Source organism: Dermacentor albipictus, chromosome 1, assembly GCF_038994185.2.
Source record: "Dermacentor albipictus isolate Rhodes 1998 colony chromosome 1, USDA_Dalb.pri_finalv2, whole genome shotgun sequence".
Lineage (NCBI taxonomy): Eukaryota > Metazoa > Arthropoda > Arachnida > Ixodida > Ixodidae > Dermacentor > Dermacentor albipictus.
Genome location: NC_091821.1, coordinates 61597499 through 61623835, shown reverse-complemented (window position 1 = coordinate 61623835; position 26337 = coordinate 61597499). Strand labels below are relative to the sequence as shown.

The following is a 26337-nucleotide window of genomic DNA, read 5'->3' as shown; positions in this document are numbered from 1 at the left end:
GGACAACTATAGCTGCCCATGTATTGCGATGCATAGGGAGTATTCGATGTGTTAGCTTACGGCCAGCGCAGTATCTGCTGTTGGGATAGTGCCGCACCTCTTTCGCAGGTAGGCTGCCTCTTGTAACCGATTCGGTGAATTGTCACGTGGCGTTGTTGCAAATGACGCGGACAGCTGCCGTGCTTGCCCGAATATTAGGGCGAACTAGCGAAATGGGAACTCGATGAAGGAAGCGCTATTTTACTGACTGATGAAGAGGAGGCTTTCCTCACTTCCTATTTAGTAAAGCCTTCAATTTACCGGCGGAATCTTGAGACGCAACAATAAGATCAATGATGCGCATCGGAGTTGCGGGGATCGAGCTTCAGCATTAAAAAAAGAAAAAAGAAAGAAAAAGCGCTGGTTGTAGCACTGATTGTCTCTGCGGATCTCGCACTTAAGGAAACCTTCCTGGAAGGCCACTTCTCCAAGCATGTCGAAAAATTCTTGCTGTTCTTGCTGAACCTTTTCGATAGCCTGAATCTTGTCGATGGTTGTCGAAACCCTTGAACTTGCTCTACAGCTTTGTGATCAGGAAAATTTCGCGGGAGGCAAATCCGGTCGGACAGGATCCATTGATTGATATATCAGTGACTCGGTCCCTGACCAAAAAAAGAAACTTACCATTCTCAAGTGTTTTATGAGGGAGTGGGCTATGGTTGAGCGCGCATCACCGCTTCACCAGGTTTTCTTTTTTCGCCTGTTCCCGCAGCCTGCGGGAACATGCGATAGCGCTCGGCCTCTTGTTCACGCATGCTTTCCGGCACTGCTCGGTCGTATAGGCTTTCACGTCATCAAACCCGCAGTCCCTATGCGGTTCGTGCCGTCAGATGGGGACTGGGTCGAGATTATGTACACTTGCTCTGAACTCGGTTGCGACAGTAAACAAAAGAAATCTGGTATACTGACAAGGTCAAAACTCAAACTAAGTGGCGTTTATCATCAGGAAGCACCACGCCTTAGTGCATGAGGGGCTCCGGAATAATTTGGACCACTTGGGATTCCTTAACGTGCACCTAAATCTAGGTTCCGTCCCCACCAACATGCGGCCGCCATGGCAAACAATCGAATCCGCGTCCCCGTGCTCGGAGGTAGAACGCCGTACTCACTGAGCCACCGTGGCGGGTGCTCTGCATGGGGCTGTCCGCGCTCACTACAAATTCGTTGATTGGCTGTGGATGACCACAGCACGATGCGACTCAGCAGAATCATTAACGAAGCTCACTTGTTATGCCAGCTCGGTGCTGAGACTCATGCTTCGTTTTGTCGCGGTGCTGGAGAACTAGACCCGGAAGTCTAGATCGTACAATGGTGGTATTATTTGATTTCCCGCCCAACAGTTTGCCGAAGCTGGTAGAGAGAGAAAGAGAGAGAGATAAGAGAATCAACTCTTGTACTGAGCCCTTAGTGACGGTTGGTGCGCGCTGGCACCAGATGGGGTGGAACCTTCATCTCAGGTCCCATATGCATCCAGCAGTTCCTGGCCCCGAGCCGCCAGCGCGAGCTGGGTCGGTAGGTCGGGGCTGGACAACAAGGTCTCCCATCGCTGGGGGGGGGGGGGGCGCTGGGGAGGGGGGGGAGGCATGGTGGGGGTTTCTTAAGCTTAGTGCCCTCTGCAAGGATGTGTGCTAGAGTGCCTTTCGATCGTCTACAAAACGGGCATGAAGTGTCATGCTCTGTTAGGAACATCTTGTGCAAGAGCACGGGATGCGCTATAGCGACCCCGCTTGAGTGCGTCGCACGACCGTTTGCTGCGTTCGGCTGAGTTGCGGATTCGGACGGGGAAGCCCACATCTGCCGCTTCTGTACATTTGTGTGATTTCTTTGTAACTTGTCACGGGGTGCGGTAGCTCTGGCTCGTCCTCGGCCCAGATTGACAGTTCTCGGGCACAGTGGTGGGCGAGTGCGTTGCCTTCCACTTGCGAGTGAGCCGGGACCCACACGAGCTCAACGGCCCGTCCCGGTGATTTGCATTTGGTGAGGATCGCTAGGGCCGCGGGAGAGATGTTCCCCTTGCGGTAGCTTGCGTAGGCGGTCTGGGAGTCTGTGACCACGGTCCTCACTCCCGGTTGTGCGAGTGCGAGGGCCACGGCCACTTCTTCTGCTTCGGCTGTATTCGTCGTCCGTATAGACGCGCGCTTCCCAAGCACGGAACCAGAGCGACGGCGGTCGTCACCACCATCGATAAACCGAAGCTGGCAAACATGTATGTACACTACGACGTACACAAGTTCATGCTGCTAATAGCGTCTTCTTGCCTTCGAGAGTGACGGAGAGCGAGAGAGAGAAAGGCAAAGGAAAGACATGGAGGAACAACAGAGATTAACTCCGGTTGGCTACCCTGTACCGGGAGAGGGCAAAAGAGATGCGATAGGTGAGAGAGATATAAAGGATAAAGAAAAAAAGAACGCAAAAACAAAACTTCACACTTCGCGTTAGCGGCTGTCCACGCCATTGCGGTGCCTGCAAACATTTCTGCTTCAACCTTCCGTTTTAGGCCCCGAGATCTAAGGGAAGAGTCACTGCAAGATAGAAAAAGAGTGACAGAAAAGAGGACACAGCCTGCTGACCACACCGTAACGGCCTAGGCTGACACCTGAACATCGATCGGTCAGCATGCGTGGGGACGGAGGAGAAAGGACGGAAATATGACAGGGATATGCAGGAAAAGAGCGCTCGGAGCTGCTGCAGCTCTGCAAGCATAAACTGCTCTGCGAACGCTAAACACGATTAGTATACGAACGTGTTCCCGTAGGAACGCAGAAAGCCACAAATACCGCTGCGCCTCTACCTCGCGCATACCTTATGCACACCGTTAATACTTACCGATCAATGAAGTCAGCCAGACTCCAACGTGCCTATTATCTCGTACGCGGGCGGATTCACCTGGCTAAAGTTCAACAACGTAGCTGTTTTGGCGTGTTGGTAAGACATGACAAAAACTTCGCGCTCAAGTGTTCGTGTGTCTCAGTCTTATCTCACCGTCCTCGTCTGGTTGTGCGCTTGAAGAAGTTTTTGTCGCGGCTAGAGTGACAGAGGAGGCGTTCAACGTTGTCGATGGAAAGGCCAAGTGTGTGGTACGCATCAAATTGCGCTTGACGGACGGTCGCAAAGAAAGTGCAGCGTAGCAACAAATGTAAGTGCATTCGTTTGTGCGCACTGGCGGCACAAGTACGATATCGCGAGGCCATTGCAAGCCATTGCAAGCTCAGTGCGTGCACGATGAGTATGGCGGCCACCCGCGTGTCCACACAATGACACACGTACTTATGACAGCTCTGCAGACGCAGCAATCATTCCAGATAAATCTATCATGCATATTCCTTCGGCAACAGCTGTGGAACTTGTAGGTGGCCCACCGCACTTCTCTCGAATTTACGAACCAGCTATAGGTCTGGCATTCACCAAACCTCTATGTATGTACGCAAATTTCTTGATTGGATGGTGTTCTAGTCTCTGTCACTCAAGATAACCATCAACACTCAGTAAAGAGAACTTCTGTTGATGCGGGCCCAGAAGGCTGGCGGGATGTAACGCTCCGGATCAACACAAGGGCTGAAAGATGCCGCCGTATGGTGGAGCACTCCAAATAATTCTTGACCATGCATCTGGGGTTCTTTAACGCGTAGCCAATCCTCGGTGCATTCAAATTTTTGCATTTCACCAACATCGGAATGCAGTCGCAGCGGCCGGTGACAGAACTCGTGACCTCGTGCTCCGTATCAGAACACTGAACGCCATAACCACAATTCCACCGCGACGAATGAACCAGGAGGCTTCGCATGCATCGGACAACGTGTCCGAGTTGTGCCCCTCAACCTTTCCATTTGCTGCGAGTCGATCCATGAACAGATTATTTCTGAAATCAGACAAATCTATCACCAGGCAGTCGAAAAATCTCACGATGTACTGTAACTGCTAAGTCATGGCGGCATCGTGAGATAGAGAGAAATAAAAAAAAACACTCTATTGAAATGAGGACGAATACGTGGTTTCAACCGCGAGGCTTCACGTGCGGGAAGATGTAGATGGTTTTGAAAGATAGTTTGATGTAGTCGTAAATTCCATCATCAATGATGGAGGCTCGACCAACATTGCCTGTGTGTCTGCACGTGCATCCACCGCGAAGCGCTGAAACTTTGTCTCATTTCCTTCTTCTTGGTGCAGCTCAAACGAATCCCTTGGGAGAGTGTTGTATGCGGCCTCAATGCTGACAGGCAAGCAAGCAAGATGGGGTGATGGAGGCCGAGTCACGTGCCTAATGTATGCTTTCAGTCGTCTAGCTGTATACTTCGACAGAATTGCCACAGTCGCGATTGAAGTCGCACTTCTTGGGAGGTCGGGCACGTTCTATTGTCTTGGGCTTGCACATTCTGAAACCTATCGATATTCGCTGTACAAGGGTATCCCAGCTCGTTTAAGCTGTACCACAGGTTCTCAAAAATATCGCGTTGTATGGCTGCAGCAATGACTGCACTATAAAGCGCCCTAGGGCTGCCCGTCGGGACACACGAGATGATCCACACAAGTGATCTATCTATTGGTCAAGTAAATGTACAGAGGAGGGCCCTAAGACAAGTCTCTCTCCATGACGATGCCAAGAATCCGTCGCTTGGGTGCTGCTTGGCCATTAATCCTTAAAGCGCAAGGTGTCATCGCTTTGCGAGCAAAAGCAACCGTTCAACGCTTTTCGAGTGAAAGCCACTACTGACCTCGTCATCGTAAGTAATGGTGTAACGACGTACCTCCGTCACAAATTTCTGATGCCGTAGGTGAACTTGTAAGCGCGTCACGCATTAATACCATGTGCAAATATTGCCAGCATATATTCAACATGATTCATCATTATGTTTCCGCATTTATTCAGGCCATTTTAAGCGCCTTGAAAGCTGTCAGAATCGGCGATGACATGTGCACAATATCTTTATTTGACTAAAGACAGGCCAACGACTTCTCGTTGGTTTTCCGCAAGGCTGAGTGCTCACCCCTCACACTCTTCAACCTTGCGTTTGCTGGTCTCATGAATTACACACTACACGTTACATCATTACTCATTATCACATTACTCATGAATTACACATTACATTACACGTTCTTCCGGTTCATTAAATAATCGAATATGTCACTAACAATGCGAACCGCGCCCTTGGCTAGATGCCCAGAAACTTCTCTCAGGATCCATCCCATCTGAAGTTACTTTTCTATCAAATGCTAATACGGCCTTAGCTAGAACATGCATCATCCATATGGTACCCTGTTCAGAATCGCTCAGCTCGCTTCATCCTTTCGAATTATTCTCGCACAGCTAGTGTTTATTTAATGAAATCAAAACTTGGTATGACTAATCTTGCAGTTCTTAGAAAAATTGCACGCCTTAGTCTTTTCCACAGTATTTTCTTTCATAACCAGACACTAAAACAGGATTTGTTTTCTTCAATTCCATCATATATATCATCACGTGTTGATCATCCGCATAAAGTTGCCATCCCAAGCAGGAAAACGAATGCGCTTTTTAATTATTTCTTACCTAAGACTAGTGCAGAGTGGAACCACTTTCCGCCTCTTATTGTCTGCATTGAAGACACGCCATCCTTCAAGACAACCATCACCAAGCTTATCATTGAACAGGCATCTGCATTATGATTTTTGCTTTTTGCTTGTACTTTTTTATTTGCTTGTTTTGTTTTTTCACCCAGCCCCTCTGTAATACCCCTGTTGGCCCTGAGAGTATTGTAATAAATAAATAAATAAATAAATAAATAAATAAATAAATAAATAAATAGTTACGTGAACGTAACTGTTAAGTTGGTTATTGCTGTTTCCAATAGCACCCCGTTGGCGATAGGATGCATTACAGTGGCGTGCTATCGAGAAAATCTAATTGTCACAAGATCGGCGTATGTGAAGGTGAAATAATACACAGCCGTTTTAGCCAAGATCTAACGTGCGGCCTTCATGTGAGCCGTTCAGTGCGATGGCCACTGCCCAGTTATTCTTGCGGCAGGGCGAGCTGCGTACTAAGTCCCGATGCCAGTGTGTGGCGCGACATGGTAAAGGCACAACAAACCGGGGCCCAAGTGGTTCATGAAACCCGAACGGCAGCAATTAAGTGAAGGCAGCTTCCGAACGCAGCGCTTATCCTTCGAACTCGCGTTCTTTGAAATCAGTGGCGATGTTAAATAATCCAAAACTCCGCTACTCAGTGCGAAAACCGACTTGCGTTACGAAGCAGCGAGTATTTTGCCGTTGAACTTTGTAGGCGAAAAGTGTGAATAGGAAGCGAGAAAGATGGGACTACTAAACAAATAGAACATCCTTCACTATGGGTTCCGAGAAACAAACGGTACCCTGTCCCACTTCTAGAGTGGGAACGCTACACCAACGCATCGTGCAGCACGGTTCCGGAATTCAAGACAGGTTTTCATTTCGCCATCATACTCGCCTGCGGACCGATCGGGACTGGTTGCGCATCACTACGACATTTTAAAAAAAATTATGGTTACATTCATTTCCATTCAAGACGCAACACGAGCAGAGAACTTTTCCACCGCAACTTGCGCGGGTTATCATTATTAGTGCTTGCGGCGAGCCAAGTCATTGCTATGGAGACCCAATTTTCCTTCTTCGCGTGCTCCCTACGCGGGTGCGCCGAGAGAAAGGAGAGGAGCCAGCGAGCCCGCCGCGATGCGTGCGAATGGATGCGAGCAGCGGAGGATAAAACAGAAGGCGCAGGCGATTAGCAAACGCGTGCGTCTTCTGTCGTCCCTCCACGTAACACTGTGACGCATGCGTCGCTAAACGGCTCCCAGTAGGAAGTTCCCACAGCAAGATGTGGGAGACAACTCGCTAGAGTGGCCGAGGCAAACGCCTCTGTATAGTGCGCTGGTGTTTCGGTCGTACAAGGTGTACGTGGTTCGGTGGTGCACGCAGAGAGCTGCGAGGTCTCTTTTAATTCGTTAGTCGTGATCGTTTATCGGAGTAAAGGAAAATGAAAAGTCTGGCGGGCTGGCTGTCCGCGGCCTTCCTGTTGTTGCGCGCACATTATGTTATGCCGGAAGAAAAGTCACGTGTTATACAGGGCAGCGTAGACGGCTTCGTCAATCTTATTGGTGGCAAGATGGTGTTCTTGCTGCGGTCTTGTTCACTTTGTCTTCTGCGACCGCGGCTGGGCCAGCACATTCTCTTTTTACCTGGCACTGTTTCACAAAGGAAATGCAGCGATGGCCTTTTTATGGTCTCGCACGTTGCGTGTAGCCTCTATTCCATATATTCTTTTTAAAAAACGAAGCTTCCGTTTCTGGTTTGTCCATCGCTTTCTTGCCGTGTAGTGGGCCGATCCCGTATACTTTGTAATAGGACAGATCCTGAAGATGGTGTTGTAATAACTTGGCCGATCCCAAGAGAGAGAGAGAGAGAGAGAGAGAGGAAGGCAGGGATGTTAACCAGTCAAGAGTTCGGGTGGCTACCCTGCGCTGGGGGAAGGGAGAGAGGAATAGAGAGAAAGCAGAGACCACCAAGACGACGTAATAGTGAACTGGGCCGATCTCTGAGATTATGTATTCAAAACTGGATAGATTCCGGAAACTGTAACAAAGGTGGCTACTTGGTGGGCCGATCCTCACACCATTGCAGCATATCTGTTTTCGCAGGGCTTTTAATGTGGTTTGTAACTGCAGGCACTGCGAGAGGGATATATGTACATATAAAAGGAAGGCAGGTATGTTAGCCAGTCAAGGGTCCGGTTGGCTACCCTGCTCTGGGGGAAGGGAGGAGGGGAATAGAAAGAAGGGAGAGAGAGGAGAGATGGAGGTAGATAGACATGCACGGACAGCACTACAGACTCAAAGGCGCTCGCACAAGCCACACGTTCTCAGAAAGCACAAAAGGGCCTTCACTGCCATCGGAGCCCATGATCGGTGGGGACGGTGTTCTAGTATTGTCTGTTCACTCAGAAGTCGATCATCTAGTTTCCTAAATGCGTTTGTCATAGATTTTCTTTGTGTTTCAAACTGAGGACAGTAGCATAATAGGTGGTCAGTGTTCTTCTCGCAGCCGCAGAGATCGCATGCCGGACTGCCAGCCATTCCAATTACTGATGAGTAAGCTTTCGTGAAGGCAACTCCCAACCACAACTAACACAGAAGAAACGCTTCGCGTCGCTGCAGACAGGCCGGAGGTCTGAGTTGCAGCGAAGGATTGAGTCTGTACTGTCTGGTGCACCTTGTATGTGTGCTGTTCCACTCAGCTAACGAGAGTGGGCCTGCTAGAACGCAATGCTGTCTCGCAGCGTCTGTCCTTCAAAGAGGAATGGGGATGCAGCGGTATTCTTGGTTTAACGACCGAGCTGCCTTATCTGCGTCAAAATTTCCTATGATACAGCAGTGGCCTGGTATCTATTGAAAAGGGATATCATGACCTTTTTCTCTCGTCGATCGTCTTTCTGACCGACAAGATCAACAAGTCATGGAAGAGCGGCGTTGTTCCTGCAGAATGGAAGACGGCCTGCACGGTGTTCATTCCCAAGCCCGGCAAGGCCCCGAACATCGAGAACCTCAGGCCGATTTTTCTAACGTCCTGCTTTGGCAAGGTCATGGCGCGCGTCGTCCTCAACAGGCTCAGCGGGTACATCGAAGACAACGAGGTTGACACGTACAACATGATCGGCTTCCGCGCCGAACTTTCGACGCAGGATGCCATGAAACTAATCAAGCATCAGATTGTGGACGGCCGTTCCAGAGACGTCAAGGCTCTCCTCGGTCTGGACCTAGAGAAGGCTTTCGACAACGTGTTCCACACCTCATCGTCAAGACCATTTCGGACCTGGGTCTCGGTTCCAGATTCTATAACTCCGTACAGCTCTTTTCTAACGGACAGGAAGTCCCAGCTTCGCATTGGAGACTTCGGCTCCGAAGATGTGCTTCTCGGAGGACAGGGCACTCCTCAGGGCGCCGTCATCAGCACATCCCCTACGCTGGCAGGGAACGGCGGAGAACGGAACGGCTCTCCGCAACGGCTCTCCGCAAAATTATTGCAAAGACGGACAACGCTTTCCACATCGTTCGCAGAATCGCAAACCGACCCTGATGAATGAAGGAAAACAATCTCCGCGGGCTGATCAACGCCTTCGCACTATGCACAACTGGCTCAGAGTGGAGCGAGACAAACTCAACGCTCTCATCTGCAAAGTAGTCAAAAGGGCTCTCGGGCTGCCCATCAGGACCCATACTGAGGATCGCCTCAAGCTGGGTGTACATAACACCGCCGAGGAGATTTCCGAAGTCCAAGAACGCGTGTAACTCGCTCGCCTGATCACAACAGCGGCAGGTAAACGCATCCTCGGAAAGCTCGGTTACCACACTGCGGGATTCTCGATGGTCGGTACTCGATCCCTAGGTGCATTCGAGACAAGTTCGAAGTGGCCCTCGTGCCCCGAAACGTCCATTCTGTCCACAACGAGGGCAGACGCAAGGCCAGAGCAGCAGCGACCCTCAAACAGATCACGCAACAAGACATCAGAGCAAACTTCGTCGACGCCACAGAGTAAACGATGGGAAGACCTTCGCCGTCGTCTCATGCTTTGCCGTCGTCGTGAAGCGCCTCGATTCGCATTTCAGACCCCGAAGTCGCCGAGCAAGCCGCCATCGCCCTCACCCTGCTAGGCGGTTGTTGGTCCGAGATCTATAGCGATTCCAAAACGGCAGTTAGGGATTTTCAGAAGGGTTGCATCGCCAAGCTAGCTGCTCGTCTTCTTAGCAGCTCGAGTCCATATGCTCTCACGCATCATTCAATCCACTGGTTTCCCGCTCACGTAGGGTCGGTCAAGGGTGCTCCCCCGAACCTCAGTGAGTCTGCTCACGAGGCTGCGCGCGACCTCACCGACCGCGCTTCCTATAAGGAGCGCCGACTCTCCTCCCCCTATACGGCCACAGGGACGCTCCTGCTATTCACAACGAGGTGATGAAATTCTACATGCCTAGACGGGTCTTTCTACCCCCTCACCCCAAGTTGAATAGGGTGCAATCCGTTTATCTTAGACTGTTACAGACCGGCAAATATCCTTGTCTGGCCGTTCTGCACGAAGTTTACTCCTACGTACGTACATGTATATCGCGACGGCGCCTGTCCGTCCTGCGGGCAGGCCTCCACTCTATAGCACATATACTCTGGGAGTGCGGTTAGAGATACCCCAAGTTCAGCAAGGAGGAGTCGGACTCGCTATTGCGTAGCCCCGCTCTAGACAAGCAAATCTTGGCTGTCCGGTGTGCACGCGACCGGGCAGTGGGCTAGACCTGCCGGTCCCGACGTGGGACTAGCCGAGTGCGCTACGAGTTCACGTCCTCGCCGGACCTCCAATAAAGTTCGTTCACTCACTCACTCTTTCTATCAAGAGATGGATGATTTCCAGAATTTCGCACGTCAGATGATCGTGACTTCCATGTCGGAGAAATGACTGTACACATTGCAAGGCCGGCCTTGAATCGCAGAAGACTGCCCATTTCACAGGACTCTCTTTGTTGATCACATGAAGCGCACCGCAGAGAGCCGCAAGCTCTGCAGCTGTATACGTAGGTAGTGCAGTCCTTGATGAATGTGATAATGCTATCGCATTACAGCCGCTCACGTGTAGCACGTGTAGGTAGGCCTCTTTGCCTTTATCTTTGCTCTCTTTTCATGACGAAAATCTGCAGCAGAACTTTCCAATAAGCTTGCAGTGCAGTTATATATTAGGGCTTGGGGTATTTCCGATAAATGTTTCTAAAGTTAAGCGTGCCGCGGCATATAAACACCCGAAAATCCCCCAATAGATTAGAGCACACCAATGCTGACAGCATCTTGCCCGGCGCGCCATCCCGCGGCTGTGTTCACGAGGCATCAGACCGCCATAAAAATGATGGCTGGTAGGTGTGACACCAGCATCGTGTTTTCGCCCACCACCACAAGAATTCTCGCACGTGTAGTTTGGTGAAGGAGGCTAATAAGGAAGATATTTGGAATGTCACCCATGCCACCAACGTAAACACGGAACACCGTTATTCCGCAACAAATGTTATGTCGAATACACGGGGCGGTGCATGAGGTAACTTTAACCTGTCTGTGAGGTAGTACCGTTTACAGGATACCGGAGATGTGGCTCGCTGGTGCCACCATTTTAATTTTAATTTTAATTTTAATTAAGCCGAGTACTTTGTAAAGGTTTTGTAACGTGCTGATGATCCAACTGTGCAAAGTTTATTGTTACCCTTGCTGCGTGCGTTGCTCTGTAACCACCATCATTTCCTGTCATGTGTAATGTCTGCAATCCGTGAGGGCATTAAAAAAGTTTAATGAAATGAAATAGCTAGAGCACGCAAAACTAAAATTATTGTGATCACGTTCCACCTGCCGCAGCTAGTACATAGGCGTCAATACTCAGTGACTTATGGGGACTCCATTTTTTTTTCCTTTCGTGAAGGACACCACGTAACGCGAAAACGTTCGTAACATTTTGTAGTTTAACAAATCGTCATGATATGACACTGTCAGCGCTGCTGCCATCTGGTATTCCGTAAAAGGGCATAGTAAAATTTAGGCGAGCACGGCAGCGGAATACAGGAATTGGCCGCGTGGCGGTTCTTTGGCGAGGCGTTGTCGGCTGTGCTCATGCCCGGGTTTCACCGCACTACTGTAGCATTCTGCACGGGTTGAAAGCTATGAAGCCTTATGACTTGAAGTGACGCATGAGTACAAGCACTACATCCATTTTAATGTCAAATAAAAAATAGTCTATGCGCGACACACGTTTTCATTACCGCGCGCGATGTCAGCGGCTAGTGATACGGGTTGTTGTGTATTATGCGTTAAATGTTGCGCAGTTCTGAAGACCTGTGTAAAGCTTGGAATTATGTGTAGCAGGCATAGAGCCTACGTCCAGCCTTTGCTGTTTCCGATTAAATCCAAGAACGTACGCCACTTGAGCGTAGAAGCATAGTTTAGGTGCCCATGATGCAACACGGGCGTATTTATGATCACCACAAAAAGAAAGAAGAAAAATAGAAGAAAGAAGTGAACTGGCATCACAAAATGCACTTATATTTATCGACAGCACGTCGCCAAGTACAAAATGTTATTCAAGTTAGGCTACTTACACGCTGATTGCGCTCGACTACGCAACAGCTTACTTGGAGAATAGCCACACCCGTGTACTTAGATTTAGGTGCACGTTAAAGAACCCCAGGTGGTCAAAATTTCCGGAGTCCTCCACTACGGCGTGCCTCATAATCAGGAAGTGGTTTTGGCACGTAAAAACCATATAATTTTTAAAAAAATTACTTGGAGAATAGCCAGGAAGGCTCTCTATAGCAGCCTCGTATTGATTGCTGTATAGGCATCAGCAACGTTATTCTTGGGAAGCGTTGTGGAAAGTTTCTCGCCAGCAGTGACTTGCAAACGGCATGGCAATTCGATAGACCTGCACTCCTAACGCTGCCTGCAGCGATCACTGCAGGTGTTGTGAGCGCTAGCGTTTTCGCGAGGCTAATTTCGATCGATGCCAAGTTTTAATCATTCGCGAGGAAAGCGCAGAGAAGCATGTCTTGCAGTAAATTTGAACATAGAAAACAACTGACTGGGGAAGCCTGAGAAACTATTTAATTGGCTGACCATGGCTTTCAATGCATCTGGCTCGTAATGGACATACCTTCCAAGCCTATGCAAAGGATTCTCGGCGTATCCCCACTCTTAATATGAAAAAAAAAATGCTGGCAGAGATCAGTTGAATTGTTTTTCGGGATGTACAGAGCAGCCGGATCCTCGATCTTGGCAGAAAGTATGTCATAACGGTGGAATAGCTTTGATATTTGATCAGTGCACTGCATGGTGTTGAAGCACATGTCCCAGCTATAACACTCGTGAGATCATCAAGGCTGAAATGATAAGTAAGCCTAGCGATAAGTATGTCAGCGCACCTTATGTTGCAATCTCAAAATACGCTTTTCAACACCTTGCCGGCCTTTGAGGCAATCCTGGACTTGTGCTTGACGGCGAGAGTTCATTTCTGAAATGAAAGATGTTGCAGATACATCGAAGATGATTGCCGAAATAAGTGAATAACTTGTGCGGACTGTAGAAATTAAATGGTCACACTAGCAATAGTTGTGAACTGCTGAGAGAGAGACAGAATAAACATTTATTAAATCATTACGAGCAGTGCGTCTTTCTTCGGGTGGAGCCGTCAGTCATGCAGGGCCCTTTTGCCAACGGTCACGCGGCGAGTCCGCAGGATCAGGTTTTCCTGCTCCCGCCGGTTAAGCTGTGGGTTAGGGAGGGATGGGACGGCCGGGGGCAGTGGCGTAGCAACAGGGGGGGCCGGGGGGCCGTGGGCCCCGGGTGTAAGGGGCCAGTGGGGGGGAGGGGGGGTGTCATATACGTCTGAATACCCCCGCAACTTGTAGATATCCTCGTCTACAACCGGGGTAGGGAGGGGGGGGGGAGGTGACAGAAGACCTATGGGCCCCGGGTGCCAGACGACCTAGCTACGCCACTGGCCGGGGGATGTGGACATTCTCATGTAGAATCGTACACTGTGGGGCAAGCCCCACAATGAGGACAGTACGAGGAGTACAGGGTGTGGTGTAGGAGGTGCAAGATGTGGAGGCAGGGAAATGAGTTAGTTTGTAGTTGACGCCAGGAAACAGGGGGCGGCCGCCCGGTCGAGGGAAGGTTGGGACGGCGAGTAGGTGCAGTGGTCCCATTTATTGTGAGCTAGGATGTCGTAGTATGGGATAGGTACCCGCAGCGCGTCGTCTGTACGCGGCATCTCCTCCACGCGCGCCCGGCCGGTCAGCTTTCGGGCGTATATACGCGTGAGCGCACTCATTCCCGTAGAGAGAGGCATGCCCAGGAGTCCAGACGACGATTCGCACCGCGGGGCACGCGGTGGAGGGAATGGTGGCTAGGATGTGTTGGGTATAGAGTGTCATTAGCCCCTGTGTGTAGGCGCGGCACGCATTTTGGGAATCGGTGACAGTGGTGATGGGATGTGCAGGTGACGGGAAGAATGAATGCGTGTGCTATGGCTAGTGCAACTGCTCCTTCCTCCACCTGACCACTGTCGGTGAGGGGCCGTGTGCCCGAAACTCGAAGAGCATCCGTGTTATCAACTACGGCTAGACACATGGCGCTGCTGTCGGGATATCGGGCCGCGTCGGTGTACAAAACTGGGGCGCCTGAGTTGCCATTACCCAAGACATCTGTCAGTGCCTCAGCCCGTGCACGGCGGTGTACGGCGTGACGCTCCGGGCGCATGTTCCTGGGGATGGATGCGACGTGAATCACTGCTCGTAGGTCGGGATGCAGCCGATACTGAAAGGGCTGAGAGGGTATAGGGTATGCGGACGGGGTCGCCTAGTTGAGCAAGAATGACGCAGCGCTGGCGTGTGCGCTGGAGGCGTTGCAGCTGCCCGACAGGCTGAGCCTCGAGCAGCTTCGTGATGGGGTTGCGGACACCTAATAGAAGTAAGCGCTGGGCGGATGTACGAGAAGGCAGCCGTTCTACATAGGACGGCCGCTTTGACGGCCGTATTAAGTAGAACGTGCATCTGGCTATGCTCTGGGCGAGTGTGAGGTTATGGTACGGGAGTGTGGTATAGGTGAGACAACTGTGCTTGGACGATCCGCAGAACGTCCTTCTCGCGAAGGGGGCGTGATTTGCGTGATTTGATAGATTTGCCGATGTAGAAGGTGAATAGTGTGAGTGGCTCTGTCATTTGATTGTATGTAGTGGCGAAGGATGCGTAGGAGGTTTACACGAGGGACATGGCGAACATGAAGTAGCATAGTAGTGTCAGGGCCGGGGTAGAACCTGCCCCTGCGAAGATAGACGAGTATTGTAGCTCTGATTTGTCCGCAGTGCAGGCGAGGACGCCAGCGGCGACGTAACCCTGAGCCGCCTGGAGAGCGTGCTGGATTGTACCGTTCGACCACCGAGTGGGCCAGAGGGTGATGTCGTCTACATAAATATAGCATGCTGGATGCTGGTAACTTCTTCGAGTAGGGGTGGTAGTTTTGCCATAGCTATGTGGAATAGGGTAGGAGAGATTACCGAGCCCGTGAGGCGTCCGGCATCCGATCGGAGCGCGCGCCCAGGCCAATGATGGTTAACAATATTTGTTGCTCGGCTAGTTGGTTCATGCTTAACAACTGAGTACTGGTAAGCGCAATTCCAAGACGGGACAGAAGATAGACACAGAATCACAGGACAAGCGCTAAATTGCAACTATATTTTATTATGAAGACTTCGCCTACTTAAGTACACAGCAGACCAGGATCGCGCGAGCGCACTGCCCGTCAAGCCAACCAATGCATCATACCAAGAAGCGTACAGATTACAGCATAATTGCTAAAAACTGCTTTTCTTTGCTACGCAGAACCACCGACGTATCGCTAATACAGGCACTTTTTTTCTTTCTAATATAATATACCTCCATGATTTATCTGGCCAAAAAATTGTCATTCCTGCCTAGAATCCGAATACCGGAAAAAATTGGCTCACAGGGACAAGACCTACAATACATAGGCAAACGATAAGAAGCTTTGTTAGCTACAGAGCGCTCATGTTCCCAGTGCACCCCATCGTTGACGCATTGGCCGGTTTGTCGGATATATACATTTCCGCACTTGAGCGGGATCTCGTACACAAACGCCAACGACGCATATGACATAGGGCACGGTATGCTTCTTTCCACAGGCAGGCTTCCTCGGAGGTCCAGAAATGCGTGGGCACAACCCGTCTTGGAATTGCGCTTGCCAGTATTCAGTTGTTAAGCATGAGCAAACTAGCCCAGCAACAAATTTTATTAACGTACATTTCTTCTGCTGTGGGCCTTTCTATAGGTTGTATTCACTAACGACACGCCCACGCTGCCGCACGGGCTGATGGGAAGGGCGCGAGCTGGTTCCGCTTTCGGTCCGCCATGATTTTGGCCACTTTGCGAAACTCGTCTGTTCGCGGAGAAGCAGCAGTGCAGTTGGAGTGAGTTGCAGTAATCACAATCATGGTAAATTGCGCGGTTTATGGATGCAGCAACAGGTCGTGGCGAAAGAACAGCGAGAACAAAAACGAGGTTAAGTTCTTTGGAGTGCCGTCGGTCATCTACAACCAATCTAGCAGGACGCAATAATTGTCAGAAAGGCGTCGTGCCGAGTGGTTCCGACGCATTCGCCGCGCTGAGATCGACGAAAATTCTCCCAACTACAAAGTGTGCGGTGTCCATTTCATTTCTGGTAAGTGCCAGTTTACATTCTAAACGTTGCATTTACGCGTATCTTATGTTTGAGCACGAGTGTGTTTGTTGTCGCGTCACCAAGCAACTTGGAAGAGGGCAGTTAAAGTTGCTGTACTCCTATGTTTACGCTTGCTTAACCGCATTCTTTATTGATGCAGGCGACGTTAATGTATGTGCACTGCCATCGCGTGTGGTCGCAGCTGAATTGCTTAAGCTCCACGTAGTAATTCTTGACCACGTGTGTGCTGTCGCGTCACCAAGCAGCTTTGAAAAGGGCAATTAAAACTTGTGGTACTTCGATGTTTACGCTTGCATAACCGCTTTTTTTATTGACGTAGGCGGCGTTAATGTATGTACACTGCCCGCGTGCGCACCTGAATTGTTTAAGCTCCACGCATTTTAGGCTTGAGCAAGTGTGTGTTGTCGCGTCACCAAGGAGCTTAGAAGAGGGCAGTTAAACTTGTGGTACTACGGATATTCACGCTTTCCTAACCGCCGTTTTGTTGACGTAGGCGACGTTAATTTGCACTGTCAGCGTGCACGGGCGCAGCTGAATTGTTTAAGCTCGCTTGCGACGTCTTTTGTAAAAAGCTGTCGCTTGGACTTTTCTATGTGACCTTGACATCTTCCTGCAAGACACGGTGCTGACATGCAAGCCTGTATTTTTTTTTAACTTGCAGGAAAGCCACCATACTTAATGGACGAGACAAACCCTGACTGGGCACCAAGTCTGCAGTTAGGGTACACAACAAACCCTACAGATCTTGCAGAGGGCAGGTATGGCATGCCCTTTTTTGCTCACTTTTGCTTTCTCCTAAATTACATTAACATTAAAGCATTGCTGTCACGATAATATTTGCGCATTATGCATCGCTGCAAGTATTTAGCAAAGCCACAAATGCACTATGAACATTGTGGAATGGTTGTCATAAATGAAAGTATTTTTTGTTGTGATTCGTTAGCTGCTGTGATGAAAGTACATACTTGCGAAGTGTAAGTGTAATTTGACACGCTTTAAACTTATCAAGACGGGTGCTTTAGTAAAAGGAATGCACGAGGTAGCCACAGTATAGAGGCTGACCCCCCCGAGGATTTTCTCCTGCATGACTGCATTGTTTTATTCCAGGCATAAGCGGCGCTCCAAGAGGGCCCGGAGTGCACCACATTGTGTGACCGCAGGCCACGACAATGTACTGCAGCCTTGCAATTCAGCACCACAAGGTCCCAAGACCTGCTTGGGAAAGCTGAGAAACACAGAAGTTCGTCTTGGAGGTAAACAAACTTGTTTATTTAATCCAATTGTGCACTTTTGGGCTGCTTTTCTCGGTTGATGCTCTGTTCTAATTTTAGATGTTGCATATACAGACAGCTCCCATGCTTAACAGTACGAGTAAAAACATTGATTGGTCTTTGGTGCACATTGGGCAAGGTGACGAGTCAGCAGCGCTGCTCGTAGCTGAACTCCTCTGTATGTGAAAAGTGGTCGGTCACTAAATGTAGCACTAATGTCATGTGCAGTCAACATTACTTCAGTTCTAATGCTTGAGACATGTGTGGCATTCTGTTTTTGTGCTTGCAGATGCATCCACTGCACTGGCAAATGTGCCAGCTACTTGTACAGCTGAGGTAGACAAGCCTGCTGAATCTTCTGCAAGGCTGGCTGCAGGCTTCAACAAAGTACAGCAACCTTGCTATTCAGAACCACAAGGCAGCAAGGCTTGCTCAGAAGTGGATAAAGACACAGATATTGGTGTTGAAGGTAAGCAAGTGTCAGGATTCTGCAAGCTATTCACTGAAGCAGTTTCAAATAGAATAAGGTCCACACTTCCACTGACCTAAAGAACAGGCTGGCTTTGGAAAATATTACTCAACATTCAGCCATATCCAAGTCATTACTACGACCCTTTCGGCGCCCCTTGATCGGTGCTTCGCCACACCGAATAATGCCGCACCGTGACAATGTCGCTATCCTACAAAATGTTTGCAAGAATACCACGACCACCATAATCTTCACAAAACAGCAATGAAGGAAGATGTCAGGTAATACAATGTCATCACTGCTTTTCACTGCATATTTACAAGAAGTATTCAAATCCCTGGACTGCGAAGAACAAGGCATAATAATTAATGGGGAGTACCTCAACAACTTGTGGTTTGCTGATGACTGTCAAACTCGGTGACAGATCTGCAAAAAACACTTGACATGAACTACCGTAGCCAAGTGGTAGGTCTAAAAGTTTACATGCAGAAAACTAAGGTACTGATAATCTGGAAAAAGAACAGGATTTTTGCACAGGAAATGAATCCTTAGACATTGTAAAGGAATGCATATATCTTGGCCATGTCGTTACTGGTGACATGCTGTGAAAGAGAGATCAACAGTAGAACTAGAATAGGATGGAGATCAAGGGATAGCAAATGCAGCCAGGGAAGACTAAAGATGGAAGGATGAACTTCGTTCATTCGCAGGTAAAGAGTGGGTCTGGTTGGTGCAGGATAGGACCAATTGGAGAGCTGTGGGAAAGGCCTTCGTCCCGCAGTGGAGATGACAGGCTGTTGATAATGATGATTACAAGGAACAAAAATATTGAACAGTTTTTGGCATATAATCATTGCACGAGCTGGTCAGTCATCGGTACTGTTTTGTATGCAAGAAGTGTTGTCACAATATCACAGTAGTACCACGTGTACTCAACACTAGTAAACTTAATGCATGAGTGGCATTCTGTTTTTATGCTTGCAGATGCAGCCACTGCACCAGCAGAAGTGCCAACAGCTTGTGCAGCTGAGGCTGCTGAATACCTGCCTGTGGCGACCTCCGATGCTTCAGCCACAGCATTTGCAGCACCTGACATGCCCACCGTGGAAGTCGTGCAAGTGAAGGAGTTGCATACACAAACCACCGATGTTACATGTAAGCACTGTTCGAAGTGGCGTTCATAGAATTGCTAACAGAAGTGATTTGGTACAACCGTCTGATTGAAAAATGCAATAGCCTGATCCATTTTTTTTTTGTCCATTTGCACCTTAGGTGTTCAAGATGCAGAGACTCAGACAGAGGTCACGAAAGAGTACATTGATTCTTTGGAATCTGATAACAGGGACTTGCGGCTCGAGCTATCAAGGCTGAAGAAACAAGTCAGCCGCCTCAAAATGACACAGTCTTCGCTACAGGAAGACGAGATACGTGTGAAATTCTACACAGGCCTCCCAAGTTATGCGATGTTGATAGCAAGTTTTAACATTGTGGAAGGCAGCGTGCCACATGGAGGCAGAAATGCCCTGACCAAGTTTCAGGAGTTCCTTGTGACACTGATAAGGCTAAGACTTGGAGTACCTGTACAAGACCTGGCCTACAGGTTTTGTGTAAGTGTATTTATAGTGTATTTATATGGCGTGGGCTGGGAGACTGCAGCTGCAGTGTCAACCGCCACCTCCGATGTCAACACTGCAGTCTCCCAGCCCACGCTGGGGAAACTGAAGGCCGCGACCTCAGGGGGGGAGGTTGCCACACATCAAAGTGCCGAAAATCCCCCATTTCCATCGAACGAGAAGCCGATACAGCCGGATGATTTGACGACAGACTAGATTGTTAGTGCCGATGTTACTGTACCAATTGACGGCCACGACGTGATGGCGCTAGTAGACACCAGGCGACAATGTTTTGCAGAAAAATACTCATTGTTATGCATTGCATAAAACAGCATTTTAAAAGATGTAAAGGCTTTTACAATGTAACATGATACCTCCAACTGTGAGCACTGATGCATTTTTTTATTCTAGGTCAGCCAAGCCACAGTGACAAGGATCTTGGAACGCTGGCTTGATGTCATGCACATACGCCTCAGCAAACTTGTGGAGTGGCCAGATCGGGAGGAGCTGCAACTAACCATGTCCATGTGCTTTCGTAGAGCATTTGGAACTACAGTGGCTGTGATAATTGACTGCTTCGAAGTGTTTCTAGAACGGCCATCTTCAGTTCTTCCCCGCTGTCAGACTTGGTCACGATACAAGCACCATAATACTGTAAAATATCTTATTGGAATTGCACCTCAGGGTTCCATCACCTACATCTCTAAAGGATGGGGTAGGCGTACAAGTGACAAGCTCCTGACCGAGCGTTGTGGTATTCAGAACAACCTTCAACCAGGAGACACTGTGCTTGCGGATCGAGGTTTCACTATTGCCGATGCTGTAGGGATTCATTGTGCACAACTTGAAGTGCGAGCATTCACAAAAGGGGAGCGACAGCTCACAGCCTGGGAGGTGGAGAAGACGCGAAAGATAGCCAATGTTCGCATACATGTAAAGAGAGTCATTGGGCTGTTGCGCCGGAAGTATGCAATTTTGTCCTCGATTATTCCTATCGAGCTTGTGATGGTAAGAAGTGGAGACACAGCAGCACAACTGGAGAAAATTGTGACAGTATGCGCTGCCTTGACTAATCTCTGCAAGTCTGTTGTGCCGTTTCAGTGAATTCGACATGTTGTCATTACTATAATTGAACAAATAGTCTTGGTTTGGAGCGGTTCTTTTTACTCTACGAATGCTCAAATTGCAGAAAAGTAGACAAGTACTTTGCCACATGTGTGTGTGTGACGTGCTTCCAAGTCATCCTGTGTGCTCCCTTGCCGACTGATTAATGTACCCTGGGTGCCCTATAACGTAAAACTATTCCAATCTACTGACGTCAAATTTACGTAACCGCCGACGCAAGCATCGGGTGGTCACCCGCAGGGTTGTTACCCTCTCAGTCGACGTGAGCCAATTTGGTGTAGGTGCGGTGCTTCCTCAAGAAGGCCACCCTGTCGCTTTTTCGTCTCGGTCTCCCACAGACACAGAACAGCGCTATGCGCAAATTGAAAAAGAAACGCTCGCAACTGTGCACGGTTGCACGAAATTCCACGATTACATTTACGGTCAGCCAGAAGTAACGGTTGAAACCGATCATCGCCCTTTGGTGTCGATTTTCAAGAAGCAGCTGCACTAGTGCCCCCTTCGTTTGCAATGCCTGAGGCTCACCTTGCAGCGCTATCGCATCAATGTTGTCTACAAACCGGGCAAGGAGCTATTTCTTGCGGATGCTTTGTCATGATTTCCGAGCAAAGTGTGCATGGCTGAAGAGACCGAACAGCTTCAAGTAAATGCGCTCGATTTTGTTTCTGCTTCTAAAACACGCATCGAAGACCTCCTTGCAGGAACCGATAGCGATCCAACCCTGCTCAAGCTACGAGAATATGCGGAAACAAGCTGTCTGGACAATAAACGTGATATCCCGGAAGCCATGCGCCCCTACTGGTCATACCGGAATGACTTACACATCCAGGATGGCCTACTGTTTCGCAGCAATAAGGTAATCGTACCACACTCGAAGAGAGCAGAAATATTGAGCCTCCTCCATGCCGCACATTTGGGAGCAGACAAAATCAAAGAATGAGCGAGAAGCGTTATGTTCTGGCCCAGTATATCCGCGGATATTGAACAGTACTGTAGAGCTTGCAAGATCTGCCAAACGCATCAATCACGGAACCCAAAGACGCCGCTTTTGTGTCACGAAGTGCCTAGTTTACCATGGGAAACTAGGAATGGACTTGTTCTCTTACGGCAGCCAAGAGTTTGCCATAATCGTGGACTTCTATTCCTTCTTTTTTGAGATATGTGAATTCCAAAACGTCACTGCAAAACTACTGAAATCATGGTGTGCAGATATTTTTGCTGATCATGGGCTTCCCTTAAAGCTGTGCAGTGATAACGGCCCACCGTTCCACAGTGCGGAATTCAAAGAGTTTCTGAGAACATTAGGTATCACACACATAATTTCGAGCACTTATTACCCGCGCTCGAACGGAATGGCTGAAAGGGATGTCCAAGAGTCTAAGAAGTGCTCGTATAGGGCACCCCACTTCCAAATGGCTTTACCTGAGTGGCGCAATGCCCCCAGGGATGCAGTGCTGAAGTCCCCTGCGCAGAGACTCATGGGACGACTGACGAGAACCCTGCTCCCAGTACCCACAACGCACCTGGTGCCAGAGACGGTTCCCTGCAACCTGTTCACCGCAGTCTGCAGGAAATCCGTCACCGCCAGAAAACCTACTACAACCGCGGCTCCAGACAGCTGCCGCCCCTATCGCAGGGGCAACAGGTAACAGCGTACGACCCTCCTCACAGGACCTGGGCACCTGCTGTCTTCCTAAGGCTAGCGGAAGTATCACGTTCAGCGATCCTGAAAACGGTGGACAGCCGGGAGATCAGGTGGACCCGAGAGCATCTACGCGACGTGGCCCCACAACCACACGATCCTCTAGAGTCTGATGTCTCAGACGTCGAACTCCTTTCCCAGAGCTACGACAAAGCACATGTACGGCAATGTCGCAAGCCCTGTCTGTACCCATTGCCTGAGAGACGAACTACTTATTTATATTAAAAAAGGGAAGGTGTGGCAGAGCTGCCAGCGACGCGACATCATGACCTGTGACGTCGCGCTCCTGTTCCTGTATATACCAGCGTCCCACCGTCAATAAAAGTTCTTCACCGACAACTGGCTCAGTTACAGAACGGATCCTCAGCAAAGAAGAGTTGCCAGAACGAGGTCGTAATAGTGCCGAAAGTGCTCGAAAACGTTACACGGCCACGGAAAAAGTTTTAGTACACGCAAATAAACCCATGCTCTCCGGCAGGTGCGAATAGCCAGTGCCTGAGCGATCGGCAGCAGCCATCTTTTATTCTTTTCGGAATGGGGCAGCCTGTGGCTATTCACAAGAAAATTCAGTTTTGTTCGGCATATTAATGCATCTTCAAAATGTACACGTCACTTTGACACAGTGAGTTCTTGCAGTTTTGTAACATCGCGTGACAGGCAGCTGAAGTGGGTGCAGCCCGAAAACTTTTGACCAATAGTCGAGGGCTAATGGTGAAAAGGCGTCGAATGAGAAATAACTGCTTTTCTTTTGATCGGTCAAATCGTGCATAATCAGTGTGTACATGTCATATCAGATGGGGAGATGTCGCGGTTTTCGTGACACCACGTGACAGACAGGTGAAGTGGGGGTGGTCAAAAAAAAGTTTTGACCAATCGTGGAGGGCTGATGGCAAAATTGGAATAGAAATGATGTTATAGCGCCCATGATCAAGGCTGCTGCTTTTTCTTGCAAGGCTTACAAGCTAGGGAGAACCATGCCTTGGCCTTGGTGGACGCTTCAGATGTGCACATGCATAATGGCACCATTTGCCAGAACACTGTCGGCCACTGCACTTAACCATTTCACCGTATTCAGCACCACCGCAGTAACAGAAGCATTCACTGTCTGCTGAACTTTCTTCACATGTAAGCATTGTTTCTTGCTGTGGCAAGGTAGTCCAGTGTTTAAATAAAAGCTGCGGGAGCAAAACCTGTTCAAAGAACGCCATGGACTTCTGTGTCATTTCTTTGTAGAAAGACGAATCAATAGCGATGCGTTCTATCAGAATGTCTGATGGTGTCCACAGAACGAAATCGCAGTACTGCCGCTGACACACGTATAGTTGCAGTTGTACTTGGTAGAAGTATGCATGGCTTCTCGTCAGTCGTGCACTGTCATCACATAGTTCCAAGCAGCCACCTTTCTGCTTCAGCACATCGCCCACACAGACTGCTGAGTAGGGACACTTAATTTCTAGCACACCATCGTGACAGCATTGACATGAAACCAAGCCATCTGGACTGGCGGCTAGGTAGGGTGCTTCTGCAGAAATGTGTAGGCCAGAGCTATGACACACAAATTTCTTGTGCTTCCCAGTCCTTGCCGAGATGTAAGCCTTCCTGGCTACTACTTCTTTTTGTTTCCCCCAATTGGTTGCTGCTGAAAAGAACTTCTGCTCTTCAGGATAGCACATCCTCTTGATGAGGCTTATGGACGGCTTGTAGAGAGGTGTTCGGCAAGCTGCATACACGGTCGATGTAGTCACCCTTCCTGCTCGGAATGTAAACCAAACAGAAGATGCTGACTGCTCCCTTGTTGCTGCCTCTACAGCGCGACGTACCTGCATGTTCAAAACAAAGGCCACTCAAACAGTGAAGGTGTTGCAATGCGACAAGTTTATGAACTGGCATCACTCGCATTGACCACTGACATGCAAAATACAAGTACTTTGCCATTATACCCCTTGCCTAACAGGTACAAGCTCTTATGCCAAGATTTACAAAGTAAATACTTTAGCAAAATACTGCCTGAAGGAATGCATAAATTCCATGCTGCTTGCGTGCCTTATGGAAACCTTAACCGACCAGTAAGCTGTACTCTTTTTGAAAATGCGGCTTTCACACTTCAGGCGCACCAAAATTGCATGCTATTACGCTATCGTACGAGTACCACTATGCTACAGCTTGTTAAGCACACGAAGCTTTTTTGTTCACATAATGTCGAAAGCAATGTGTTGCTTGCCTTTGGTTCTACAGTGAATGCTTGTGCAAACATCTGGCACTCCTCTTGAATGTTGTCCCATGTTGCTGGTTTGTCACGGGTCAGCTCCCCAAGAACAGCTGTAGAATATTTTTGAGACAACGGAATGAAGTCGTCGCAAAAGCCCTTTGTGAGTGAGATCGAGCGCTGCAGACTGCACTCCAGTATTTTTTACGCTGGTCAGGAAGGCAGCCCATTCTTCTTTTGATGGCCTCTCGATCCGAGCTTTACTTTTCTTCGCAGAAGGGTGCTTTTTTTCACTGAGGCTCCGTCTTTTCGCATTGGATGAAGAAAAGTCAATCTCGGCAATTGGTGCGCAGGCCACATTGGTCATATAAGGTGGAAACCATTCGTTCGCCTTGTCTGTGCAGGCCTGGCTCTCTCGAAATGAAGCTGCTGCCTCCAAATAAAAAAGAACTGCACCTATGTGAGAACAGGCCTCACCAAGGCCCGCCATGCACGTACAGTGTGCTGCCTTCACCATTCCGTCTTCTTTAATAATAATCCATGGCTCCAGTGGTTGTGTGGAAAGTGCCTGAGAATGGTTTACCTGTAAATGCAATGAATATAATTGTTTAAAATTGTGAAACTTCTTCGAACTGGGTTAGCCTGCTTAAACCATATGGGTACAGTATCTGATAAACATTCACAATTACAATGATTTAAATCTATCCCACGGCACATCACTCGCTCAAGGTAGTGGGCTACGCCGTATAACTTTGCACATTCATGGTCTTTGACAGCGATATGCTTAGTGAAGTGTTGCTTACTTTCGCTTCTACAATGAACGCTCGTTCAAACAAGCTATGCTGCGCGCTGTCCATACTGCTCATCGCCGCGAAAAGCGCCCTCACCACATAGCGAGATCTAATCTTAAGTTCACGAGTTGCGGTTTACATTGGCGAACAAAACGATTCCAACACCTAATCAATCGGTTCCATCAGAACCTTAAAACACACACTGCTGCGCGGTACTGTGAGGATCCGTGTACGCCGTGTCTGCTGTAGCCAGCGTTTGCGCGAACCCTTGAACTTCCGTTCCTCCGCGCGCGCGTGTATCCGTGTGTGCATACTTTTCTCGGCAGCCACGCAACGAGCGCGCGATCGCTTCTGTGAAGCGACGGCGAGCTAGCTTTCAAATCTCGGCTTTCAGCCGCCGACGCTGGCTCGTACGCAGCCCTGACGCATCCTTGAACCATCCAGTCTTATCACTCTCCTCTCGTTTAACCACTTTAAATACTGCACACTATGCACTGCTGTGTCGCCACGCCTGCCTCGCCATCAGCCTCCCATCGTGACGCCGCTCCGTGCGCGTATGGAGTTAGTCAGCATTAGCACAGAGACTTTGAGACCGCTTGTCGAGATTCTAAACGTACAACGAACTCTTACCTTTCCACGTACGATGACCACGTCGTCCACCTTCTTCAGCTGCGGCTCCTGAACGAAACCGCTTGTCAGGTAGTTGTGCGCTTCGAGCGACTTTTTTGCTTTCAGTTGCTCATGTGCAATGTAGCTAGTCGCGTGAACTAAATAATCCTTGATGTCGGAGACCTCTACCTTTGGCACAAGCTCGACATCAAAGCACAGCTCGTCCGTGTC

General features: G+C 49.1%; 2 protein-coding genes across 2 annotated transcripts; both read left to right on the top strand.

Annotated features, from left to right (window-relative positions):
• Nucleotides 1-8629: 8629 nt before the first annotated feature.
• Nucleotides 8630-9130, top strand: LOC139056146 (uncharacterized). Its single transcript, XM_070534100.1, has one exon. The coding sequence runs from the start codon at nt 8630-8632 to the stop codon at nt 9128-9130; it is 501 nt and encodes a 166-aa protein (XP_070390201.1).
• A 40-nt stretch (nt 9131-9170) lies between these two features.
• On the top strand, nt 9171-21025 carry LOC139056140 (uncharacterized). Its single transcript, XM_070534058.1, has 7 exons — nt 9171-9285; nt 16982-17078; nt 17428-17573; nt 17881-18060; nt 19045-19215; nt 19333-19667; nt 20085-21025. Exons 1-7 carry the CDS (start codon nt 9171-9173, stop codon nt 20775-20777), a joined length of 1737 nt encoding a protein of 578 aa, XP_070390159.1. The 3' UTR covers nt 20778-21025.
• Nucleotides 21026-26337: the final 5312 nt, after the last annotated feature.